The 13,414-nt window shown below is 23.8% G+C and overlaps 1 protein-coding gene across 1 annotated transcript; it reads right to left on the reverse strand.

Moving 5' to 3' along the window:
• Positions 1-7,908: 7,908 nt before the first annotated feature.
• On the reverse strand, positions 7,909-12,977 carry LOC145832676 (kelch-like protein 25). The gene is made up of 3 exons (XM_082939977.1): positions 12,704-12,977; positions 12,281-12,454; positions 7,909-8,309 (listed from the first exon to the last, which is right to left on the reverse strand). Exons 1-3 carry the CDS (start codon positions 12,975-12,977, stop codon positions 7,909-7,911), a joined length of 849 nt encoding a protein of 282 aa, XP_082796103.1.
• Between the last annotated feature and the right edge of the window lie 437 nt (positions 12,978-13,414).

Genomic DNA, 13,414 nt, shown 5'->3' on the forward strand with positions numbered 1-13,414 from the left:
TTCTGTAAACAGTACAACAACTATGTTTAAATTAAATGCAATGTTCCACAAAGTTTTCCCTATTAAACTATTTATAATTAGACAATCAAGATAATAAAATTGTAGCAAAAATAGCGAGTTGTCATATGATATAATAATTAGTATATATATATATATATATAAAAAGGTTTATTTCAAAATGTAAAACTTAAAGGACTCGAGTTTCGTGCTTATGCAATCATCAGCTTCAAAACAAGTAATAAAACAACTTTAAATGAAATAAACATACAAGCTTTATTTAAAAATTTAACAAAAAATTAGAAAAACACGACAAAATAAAAAACTAACATTAAAAAGTGCATATATAACAGTTAAAGACCACAAAGAGAATTTTTTTAAATGTAGAGTGTTTATCCCAACTAACCCTGATGTAGGACGTATATATAAGGTTAAAATCGACAACATTAACAAAGCTGTGCGTCTGAAATCCAAACTTATGCAGTGGACTAAAACAGACCAAGTCTTAATTTGGTTCAGTGGATTGGAAGAACAGAAGTACAGCTTTTTTAAGTTTGATGTGGTCGATCTTTCTATTAGCGATGAGTTGGTGATTAAATCACTTAACTTTGCTAAAAATTACATTAGCGTACCTGCCGAGGACTTAAGCCTGATAAAAAATGCCTGCAAATCGGTACTCTGCAAACAAGGAGCTCTGTGGCGTAAAAAGGGAGTAAATTCCACCAACTCACTTTTTGACGTAGCGCAGGGATGTTACAAGGGCGCAGAGCTATGTGAACTTGATGGACTTTTCTTGTTAGACGGGTAAAAGGGGAACAGGTCACTTTTGCACGAGCGTCACTTTTACACGAAGACACTTTTGCACGAGGGGACACTTTGGCACGGCGTTACTTTTGCACGGAGGGTCACTTTAGCACGAGGAGACACTTTTTCACGGTGTCACTTTTGCACGGAGGGTCACTTTTGCACGAGGAGACACTATTCCACGGCGACATTTTTACACGTCAAAACTTTTGCACGACGTTACATTTACCAAAAAAAACAGTTATAATTTACATCTTGAGTTATATATTTTAAAAAAGCCAACTAAGATTTGATAACTTAATCATAGAATTTTAGTATTAACTATACTTATACGACTCTTTTTGATATCATAATTATTTAAACGCAAAACTTAACATTACTAAACTATTCTTTGTTTTAACTTTTATAATCTCTTTTTATTAATTGACTACTGTTATCTTTGGTACTTTTTTTGGTAAAGCTCTTTTTATAAAGCTTATAAACTTGTTTTTATACATTAAAAAAGTTACTTCAATGAGATAAAATTTTGAGTTAAATACCAATTTCATCTAAATTAAAATTTTATTGTATAACTAAATACATTTACAACAACGATAATAAAAAATTTTTAATCAGTCTATGCTTTAGCTATTCTTTTAAAAAGTAAATTGCTTTAAACTATTTATAGCATCATAACTACAAATGAGTAAACATATATTAAAATTATTAAAAAATATTTTTAATTTTCATTTTAAACATGTAATTTAAGTTTTTTGAGTTTTTATTCACTGAGTTTATAAATAAAATAAACTTTATAAGTTATAATTTTTTAAAGAATATGTTTAGTTTATAATGTCATTTTTAGTTGTTGTTATTAACTAAATATTAAAATTTAAATAAATTTATAAATAGCTAGTCTGTTGATCTATTTATAAGTTAGTAGTTGAAGTTAATCAAATATTTCAGTATATATGAAAAAAAAAGTAAAAATAATGTTTTATATGTTTAATTTTATGGTTTTTGATACATTTAAATTAGTAAATTCTAATCTACATATTTAGTATATAAATTTATGCATCTTTTAAAAATTCAAACTTAAAGAGAAAAAAGTTTTAGACTAATAAAAATATTATTTCAAAAAAAAATGTTTAAAAATTCTAAAAGCAAAATATATAAACATGGCTAAAGTAGCTTATAAGTAATTTAGTAATTTCAGTACTTAAAGTAGATACATTTTTTTTGTATCAATGTTGTAGAAAGTTTTGAAGGTATAACAAAAAAATACTTTTAAAAACTTGCTTTAAGTATTAAACGAAAACAACATAAAATATGTAACCAATATTGTAAAGTATATAGAATTTTTTTTGATCAACAAACTATAATTCAATTAAAATAAATTTCATTTTTGCAAGTTCTCAAAAAGATTTATTTTCAATTTTAGGTGTGCTATGTGTTTAATTTCATGTTTTGTCTAATTGTAGGTTTTATACGTTTAAATAATTTAACAGAAAACTAAAGAAAACAAAAAAAAATTTGTCAAAAATACATTAAGATTTAAATTAACATTTTTTACGCATATCCCATTTTATACAAAGTTGTTTAAACGTTATTTAAGTAGCTCATTCTTTTAATAATAAAATAATTTAAAGTTGTAATATTATATCAATTTTAAGATTAACCTAAAAATAAAAATTGTTTTCGTTCTTTTTAAAATATTATTGTGTAAATCAAACATATTTTATTCATATTTTATTATTACATGTCAATAAACTTTTTTAAATATATGTGTTATATAGTTATCTGTTACTAAACACATAGTAATCTTTTAAATTTCTCTGAAACTAAATGGAGTCGTTTTTGTCAAGTTCAAACTCAATATCAACAGTGCAGGAAAGAAAAGGTTTTGATTTCCCACCAAACGTTTTGTATGAAAATAGATATTGCAACCAAGATGATTTCAGCATTTTAGTTTGTGGAGGAAGAAATGAAAATAAAAAAGTTGTAAAATGTGTTTATAAACTAAATAGTCGTGGTCTAAATTGTAAAAAATTAACTTCCATGCCAAATGAACTGTATGATTGTCAAACAGCTGTTATCAATTCAGAACTATTTGTTTTTGGTGGAAATTTGCAAAATAATTGCTTTGATAGATCAGTTAGAAAGTTTTGTAATAAAACTCAAACTTGGTCACATGTAACAAAATTACCTTTATATTATACATATTTTTGTACTTGTTCCTTCAAAAATAACTTATATGTAATTTATGGAGATAAACTGTTTTTTGTTTACAATTTGAAAAAAGACAAATGGACCAAACTAGCTAAAACAAAACAAATAAGAAAAGATTCAGCTTGTACAGTTTTTGAAGGCAAAATTGTTGTTACTGGAGGCGATGATGGTAGATCAAAATCAGTTGAAGCATATGACTATTATGAAAATAAATGGATTTTTTTACCTGATATGATTGAAGAAAGAGATTACCATGCATCAGTTAGTATGGGTAACAAGTTATTTGTTATCGGTGGATGGAGAACTACAAGCAGTGAAGTTTTTGATAGTTTTTCAAGAAAATTTTCTTACATTAACTTTGCTACAACAAAAACTATGATACCATCAATGAGTAAAGCTGTTTGTATTGGTAATAAAGTTTTAGTATTTTTTAAGGTATATGAGACATCGGAAACAAAAGTATTTATTTATGATGTTATTCAAAACAATTGGTCAGAAAAGAAAGTTGAAATTGTGAACAATTTAATTTGGTCAAGTTATATTAAGTTTAATTCAAACTATCATCGAGTAAATAGCTTCTCTGTTTGATATTTGTTTTAATTTCTTATAGTTTATTACAGACAATATTTTGTTTATGAAATTTTGTTAAATTAGTATAGTTGTTTTTCGTTTTCATTTATTTCAATAAATAAGTTTGCTATTTTGTTACGTATCTTTGTTTGATCAACATGATTGTTGTGTAATTTAAAGATTAGACTAATTTAATAAATTAAATGGACAACCTACACAAAATGCATTGTAATAACCTCTTAAAAAGTATATATCCTTTAGTATTTAACACTTCTTTAACAAGATTAGTTACGTAACAATTATATAAATAAGTTAGTTAAGGTTAGCCAAAAGTATAAAACTAGATAATATAAAATTTTTAATGATGAAAAGTATCGAAACAACGCTTATAATTCATTATTAAAGTTTTTTGTCGGAAATGTTTTTTTTTGTATTTAATTGTCACTTGAAACTTAACATATAAATAACTTACTTTAAAAATTTTGTAAAATTCAAGCTTTTCGAATCTTATCTCTGATTCTTTGTCAAAAGTTAAATGAACTGTTAAGCATTTTTGACTATAGATATAGATTTTTTAAAACTTAATATGGCGTAATTGTATAAAGTTATAAAAAACATAATTGTAAAATTAAAACTAGTAACAACAACTGGGTAAATATATAATAGAAAGTTTTGTAATACAACTAAACTTGGTCGTGCAGAATGCAACTAACTAAGTCAAAGTTATTTTTGTATTTGTTTTTTTTATATTTGTAGTTTATTAAAATAGTTTATACATGTAACGTTTAAATGTATTTATTGTTTAGTAATGCTCTATATTTTAATTTAGAAAAAAATTGAAGTAGTTTTATTTGAGGTATATGTTTTGTTATAATTTGAAATTTTGCAAATTAAACAAAAAGTTAAAACGATGCAAATCAGACAAAATGCAGCGTTCGCAGTTTTAAAAGGTAAAAATGTTTTAACTGGTTGTACGATTTGAGTTAATATCAGTAGTTTATAATAAAGATTTACTTGAGATGATTGAGAGAAAATAGATCATGATTAAGTTAGCATGGGTAAACTAAATTGTTTGTTATCAGTGGACGTAGTAATTTAAGTAGTAAAATTTTCGACAGTCATACAAGAACATTTACTTTGTTTGTCAATCAAACTTCTGCACAAGTTGTTTATATTGGCTTTAACATTATATTGTTTTCAAAGAGTGGTTTCATAACGAGAGTACACATTCACAATTTAATGAACAACCATTGATGTGAACTTGATAATAAGCTTTAGATAAGTTTTTTTGTTGTTATTTGTAATAAATATTCTACATATTAACTCATTGATAGTTAAAATTATGTTTTGACTTATTTCTAACTATTTTTTGTGTTTTCGAAACATGTTTTTAAAAAACTTTTGGTAGTTACTAAGTTTGTGTTAAACAGTTTTCTTTGTATACTGATTTTATAAACGATTTTAATAAATAAGTAATAAATAAGAATACTCATAATAAATTAGTTTAGACTTTAGTGCTATTATATAAATTGACAATTAAATCCTTGTTTACGTTATATTTTATTATTGTGAGTAATGTTTTATTTGAAAGAAAATTAGTTTTTAATGTCTAATAAAACTATATAATTTTTTCTAAATAAGACAATATCATTTATTATATACAAATATTAAATTTATTGTAGAAAAGAATTATCAACAGAGGCGTCAAAAGATGTGTATTTATGTAATTCACTTATGCACGAAGATAATTTTGCATGAGTGTCACTAATGCACGAAGACACTTATGTACGAATGTCACTTTTGCACGAAGATAACTTTCCACGGAACATCACTTTTGCACGAAGCGTCTATTACGTGCGAGTTTAGAGTTAGCATTAAGATTATATTTAATATAAAATTTAGGTCTAGGTATTAGATAACTGACGCCGTGCAAAAGTGACACCAACCCACCTTTATTAGTTGAGAGCTTTGTAATTATCCTCTTAGTTGCTCAAAGACATAAAAAGTAGGGCTATAATCTTTTTATACTTTTTTTTTGATAGCAACTAATCAGCATATATGTAATATGAGAAACAATTGTACGAAATTAAATTGCATTTCGTTTTTCTCTGTACTACAATTGAAGAATTTAACAAATGAATTATGTTACAGATACTAGTAATCTTTATTTTGCAAATTGTTTTAAATATCTGACCGTTAATTTATTTAGTGTATCGTTAGTTAAAAGTTTATATAAAAAATTTAAAACGATAGTTTTTTCTTAATCTTATAAGATCAATAAATAACTTGATTCTAATTAAAAGTATACTTTAGTATTTTTGTAATACATTTAATTTTTATAATATTTCTAGCAATAATTTTAGATAATGAAATTAAGTATTATATACTTACTGAAACTGTATAATAATTGTTTGAAATAAGATTAAAAGATATTTTATTAATATGAAGTATAAAAAAAATATCATTTCAAACCAATGTGAAACAAATTATGATAAAGAACTATGTTTTAATATTTTTATTTTATGTAATCTTTTATTTTTTGAATTATTTTACGTTTTCTTAATAATGACTTAAATGTACTTATGTCACACCTTGTTTAAGTTCTTTTTATACCATTGAATGAATTGCAACTTGGCTGTATTGCAAAAATATAATTTAAAATGTTTTTGAATAGAAAAAATTGTTGTTATCAAAGGACTGTGTACCTTTTAGTATAGCTTGTTATTTACGAAGCTTCATAAAATGATAGTTCCTACAATGTATTGATCATAAATGAAAACGTTTTATTAAAAACAAATCAGTGTTTATATTTAAAATGTCTATTTTAAGTAGTTGTAAAACTTTTACTCAGCTTTACTTATATATTTAATTTAAAAATAATTAGTAAATTAATGGCTAGTTAATTTTTGACTTTTGTAGTAATCACAAACACTATTGTTAACGTGGAGAAAATGTTAATCTTTATAATTAGATTTCAAATTTTATCCGTGTTGCATACATTTAAAGCTTGACTATTAGTTTTTAATATCTTGTTATTTCAAGATAAAAGAAAATTTTAACTTAAATTTTAATTTTGCGAATTGCGTAAACAGTTACAGAAAAATCTTTATAAATATTTTTAAAAAAATTCGATCGAATAAATTTAATTCAACATTGTGCTAAAAAAGTTATATATGTAAAATTAACACGTTTGTTTTGTAGGTTAACACTTTCAACATACATTTTATACCAAACACTAATACTTCGTATATATAAAACAAAAACAAGACAGTGTCTTCATACAAACCAACAAATAAGAAAAATACAAGACAATAAAACAAAAAAAAAATATTAATAGACAAATCAGAACGATCGAAGACTGTTAACGCTAGAATACTTATAACAACTAGAACGTGACAAGATATCTATAACTTTTACAACCATTGATTGTTAGATTATTATTCCAGCTTTTTTTAGATTATTACTCTTGTGTCATTAACTCTCATATATAACACTATGACCAATTCAAACAGTAAAGTCATAGTTAAAGTTTTAATTAGCCGGTCTTAATATCAATAGTATGTCAAACACTTCACAAAACAAATTAAAACACCAAAAACAAAACATTTGTTCCCCATAATAACTGAAGCATGATAATATCTATATTTCTTCATATCTGGTAAATTCGTCTATTTGTTTTCATTATAATCTAATGATTCTACTTATTGTAGTTTTAACCAGTTTTTAACCTTTTTTTATACAATATTCAAATAATAAATTTAGAAAATAAAAAGGTTAAGTTTTTAAAATCAATTTGTGCCATAGTGGCGAGAAATGGATTATATCATTAATGGATTATATCATAACGGATTATATATATAAGTCTAGCAGTCAAGAATTAAATAGTTTACAATGGCTCAAACTTTTAAATACATATTAGGATTAAAGTTTATATTTGTTATAAACATTTTTCTTGTTAGTTTAAAAAACTTATTAAATAGTAAAACTCATTAGCATTATATTTTAAAAGTATAAATACAGCATAATATACTTATTAAACAGTAATTAGAAATACCAAGTATCTTATACTGTACTTTGTTTATATAGATATATTTAATATTTGAGAATTATTAAATGTTTAGTTAGTTATTTTTTTATAAATATGAAAGTATTTTATAAAAAAAGGTGTAAAAATAAACAGGAGTACAGAAAAACGCATTCAAAGTTTATTAACATATGTACAGAATAAATATACAAAAGAAATATGCACACAAACAAGGCAAATAATATATAGTTTTGAAAATATAAAAATGGTTAAAAATTAGTTAAAAATAAGAAAGTAGTATTTTGTCAACATGTAGCATACTTAACACAACTGACATCATCTTTTATAATTTCAACATCCATTTCACAGCAATGATCATTGACAATATCGTATTTATATACTCTTGTTTTTCTACTCTCCATAGAAAATACTATAATATTATAACCAACACTAACAGCTTCCACGCGACGAGAATAAATGTTTGATTCGAACAAAGTAAAACTTTTGGAAAAACTGTCAAAAACCTTACAACTTGTAACATAGTGTCCACCAATATCAAACAGTTTATTTCCCATGCTAACTGATGCATGGATGTATCTTCCTTCAATCATATCGGGTAAATTTGTCCATTTATTTTTATAATAGTCGTATGCTTCTACTGATTTTCTACTACTACCTCCTGTCACAACAATTTTTCCTTCAAAAACTGTACAAGCTGCATGATATCTTATTTGTTTTGTATCAGCTAGTTTGGTCCATTTGCCTTTTTTCAAATCGTAAACAAAAAACATCTTGTTTCCACAAATTACATATAAGTTGTTTTTGAAGGAACAACTACAAGCAAATTTATGAAAATGTAATTTCGTTACATGTAACCAAGTTTGAGTTTTATTACAAAATTTGCTAACTGATCCATAAAACCAATTATTCTGCAAATATCCACAAAAAACAAATAGTTCTGAATTAATATCAGCTGTTTGACAGTCATACAGTTCCTTTGGCATCGATGTAAAATTATTTAATTTTAATTTACGTCCATCTAGTTTATAAACACTTTTAACAATCTTGAAATTTTCATTCCTTCCTCCACAAACTAAAACGCTGAAATCATCTTGGTTGCAATATCTATTTTCATACAAAACTTTTGGTGGAAAATCAAAACTTTTTATTTCCTGCACTGTTGATATTGAACTTGAACTTGACAAAAACAACTCCATTTAGTTTTAGAGAAATTTCAATGATTAATATGTGTTGTGTAACAGATAACTATATATCACATATATTAAAAAAATTGTTGGCAACTTGCAATGCTATATTGAAAAAAATAGGTTACACAGAAGAACTTAAAAAAACACATTTTTTTATTTTTAAGATAAGTTTTACCATTGATATAAGATTTTAAGTTTAAATTATTTATTATTAAAAGAAACAACTACTTAAACAACGTCTAAACTCTGTCAAAGATGAGATATGCGTATAAAATTGTAAGAAAAATCTTATCGTATTTTTACTAGAAAACTTATTTTAATGTTTTGGTTACTTTCTTAGTAAATTATTTAAAACGTACGAAACCTATAAATTGACATAATAAAAGAGGTTGCAGTTATTACGCCTAAAATACAAAATTAATAAACACACGTATAATTAAAATAACAACTAGTTAATGATATTATGGTTTGTTGATCAGAAAAACTTTTTATAACAATTTTTTTATTTTGATTGCATATTTTATGTTTTTCTAATCTTTCAAATTGAGCTTTTTTTTAATACCTGTATTTTTAAGTATTAAACCTTAAAAACTTTATACAATATTAATACAAAGGAAAACGTATCTACAACTATACGTAAAAGAATATATTCAACATTTTTTAAGAATTTTTTGACCACTAATTCAACTAAAATTACTAAATTACTAAAGAAATAATGCAGCCACATTTATATATTTCACTAATGAAATTAAAAAAAAATTCTGAAATAACTTTAAGTTGGTAGAAAACTTCTTTTTCTTTAAGTTTGTATTTTAAATGATGCATAAGTTTTCATATTAAACAAAAACTTGTAGGTTATAATTTACTATTTTAACTGTATCAAAAATCATAAATTTAGCAGGTCAAAAATATTCTAACTTTTTTCCTTTATACTAATATACTTGCTTAAGTACAACGACTGACTTAAGAGTAATATTTTATCAACAGTCTAAATATTTTTAAATAGTTTTAAATTTAAGTTTTTAGTTAATAACACCAATTATAAATGAAATGTTTTTAAAGTTTTTATTTTTCATTATTTTAATGATTATTACGTTTGCATTTTTGTTCAGTATTAAAGTTTTAAATATAGTAGATGAATGAGTCATCACCTACAAAATAAAAATTGAAACAATATTTAATCTCTAACTATTTACTAGAAACTAAAATACATAAACTATAATGAGGTTAGCTTTTTAGAGTTACAAATAAACTTTTAAAATTTATCATTGTCTTAAAATTAAATATTGGTAATAAAATTCTGATTTTTAATAGGTATTCTTTTACTTTGACCTTTAAAATTGGTTTATTTAAGTTATTTAATTTAACTTTTTGTTTTAAAGAAATTTTTGAATACTAGATACGAATAAACAAGTGTTGTAAACTTTTAATGACATTATTATTTTCTAAAAAATTACCGAAACACAAGACTTGATTAATAAGTTTGTTTATATTTTTTCATAAAAAGTTAATGTGACATATTTTACCTGAGTTGGAATTATTTAGAGTTAAGTCACAAAAGGTTCACAATATTATTTAAATATCAAAAAAAATAAAGTATTTTTGCTTGCTTTTGTCTTTATTTTCATAGTACATTAATAATTTGAATAGTAATTCGAAGTACTCTTGAATAAAATTAATTTCTTTACTCTAACTTTTTTCAATGATAATAACTATCTCAAAAATTTTTAAATAAGTTTGTTTCAAATGTAATAAATAAAAATCTAGCAACTTAAAAGTTAACTTTAAATGACTTGTTTATAAAATAAATTTCTAGAGTAAATAAGAAATAAATTTATTAAAATTATAAAATACAATATTAACATTTTAAAAATTATGGATATTCAAGTGTTATCATTTAAAATGGTAAAATCTAATAAAATAAAAAACAATTTGTGTTATGATTTAGGAATATCAAAGAAACTTTCATTGAAATATTCTAACTTTTCGAAAAAAATTAATATGAATAATAAAGACATCTTTTCTGTATAGTTTTATCAAAATTCCTTGAAATTACGAAATCGATTCGCGATTACGAGCTATTTTAAGAAGAAAAATATTTAGTTTTATGAATATTTATATTAAATTTGGTGCAGTTAAAATGTAACAAGATTTGAAAACAACTAGTTAAATAAAAAAAACTTAACGATCTAAAATTAATTATCAATACTTTAACGTTTAAACGTATATTCGGTTTGAAACTGGTCAACCTTTTTTACAAAATAATACAAAAAAATGCTTATTTTGAAAGAAAACCTCGAATACGAATTTTAATAAAATAAGTAGATACAAAAAAATCACTTACTTTGATAATAATAAAAAACTTTGTATAAAATAACTAACACATGTTTGAAAGAACTAGTACTAATTGAAATTAGTTTTTTTTTTCACACAAAATATAGTTTTATGATTTTCTGCCATTAATATTTATCACTACAAGAACTACGACTATTTTTCTCGAATTGGATTCATAATCAATAGTTATACAATTCGCTAAATTTTATTCAAATTATTTAACACATGTTTTATGAAGACTGTTGTTTTAATAAATATTTGTTTTGTTTACTCAGAGGGTAGACTTAAATAAAAGTATTTATTCTGTTAGGTCTAAATTGTTTATTTTTTATAATTTTTTTTTAAACAAGAACTCGCTCAATTATATCATACGTGTACGATCATTTTTATTTAATTATTGAAAATCATAAAATTACTGTAACTTGTTTAATTTTTCTGAAACTTAAACGCCTCAAACATTTTGCGATGAAATTAAAAAACAAAAAATAAAATTACCTGGTTTAGATAAATTATATAAAATTTCAGAAAAAGTATAAAATTACGACAAAACTTTTTAAGTTTATATAATACTTAATCAAGCTTTACTTTAAATCTTTTTATTTTTGCTTTAAGCTTAATATTACGTAACTTAATTAAACTTTTACTTATGAATCATTAGTTCTATTGAAATTAAAATAATCTACTTTTAACGTTTGTATTTTTAATTTTTCTAGATAAACAAATGAACAGAGTTGCAAACTTAGTATTTATTGTAGTAAGTCAAAACAAATGAACACTATTTTAAACGTAACAAAATCTTTTTAAAAAACGCAGTATGACCAAAAAAGGAAAAAGTAAAGTAAATAAATAAAACCAATTCTACTATCAGGGAAGTTCTTTACTTAATTTTAATCTAAGTTGTACTTAATGTAATTTGATTCAGACAACTTATTCACCTGGTAGATCTTCTTATCTGACTAGCGTTCACTAGCAACATCATAAATAAATATTTTTGTTTGTGATAAAATAGAACACTCAGTAAAAATTACAATTTTATATCCAACACAAACAGCATTAAATTTAAATTTATACATTTCATTAATAATTAGACATCTAACATTAGTAAATTTTCTTGAAAGACTGTCAAACAATTCACTCCTCGGGTTATTATTTCCACCAATGACAAACAATTTGTTACCCATGCTAACTAAAGCATGGTTACTTCTACATTCGATCATTTCAGGTAAGTAAGTCCATTTATTTTCATAAAAGTCATATGCTTCAACAGATTTTGATCTACCGTCATTGCCTCCAGTAACAACAATTTTGCCTTCAAAAACTGTACAAGCTGCATGATATCTTTTTTGTTTTGTATCAGCTAGTAGGGTCCATTTGTCTTTTTTCAAATTGTAAACAAAAAACATCTTATCTTCATAAACTAAATATAAGTTATTTTTGAAGGAACAAGTACAAAAACATTTATAATAAAATTGTAATTCTGTTACATGTAACCAAGTTTGAGTTTTATTACAAAATTTCCTAACTAATCTATTAAAGCCATCATTTTGCAAATATCCACCAAAAACAAACAGTTCTGAATTGATAACAGCTGTTTGACAATCATACAGTTCATTTGGGATGGAAGTCAAATTTTCACATTTTAGGTCACGACTATCTAGTTTATATACACTTTTTACAACCTTGTAGTTTTCGTTCCATCCTCCACAAACTAAAATACTGAAATCATCTTGGTTGCAATATCTATTTTCATACAAAACTTTCGGTGGGAAATCAAAACCTTTTCTTTCCTGCACTGTTGATATTGAGTTTGAACTTGACAAAAACGACTCCATTTAGTTTCAGAGAAATTTAAAAGATTACTATGTGTTTAGTAACAGATAACTATATAACAAATATATTTAAAAAGGTTTATTGACAATTTACAATGCTATAATAAAAAATGAATAAAATATATTTGATTTACACAATAGTATTTTAAAAGGAACGAAAATACTTTTATTTTTAGGTTAAATCTTAAAATTGATATAATATTACAACTTTAAGTTATTTTATTATTAAAAGAATGAGCTACTTAAACAACGTCTAAACAACTTCGTCTAAAATGGAATACGCGTTAAAAATGTCAATTTAAATCTTAATATATTTTAAAAAGAATATTTTTTTGTTTTTTTAAGTTTTCTGTTAAATTATTTAAACGTACGAAACCTACAATTAGACAAAATATAAAATTAAACAAATAGCACACCTAAAATTAAAAATAAATAAATTA

Source organism: Thalia democratica, chromosome 3, assembly GCF_965202585.1.
Source record: "Thalia democratica chromosome 3, ktThaDemo2.hap1.1, whole genome shotgun sequence".
Classification (NCBI taxonomy): Eukaryota; Metazoa; Chordata; class Thaliacea; order Salpida; family Salpidae; genus Thalia; species Thalia democratica.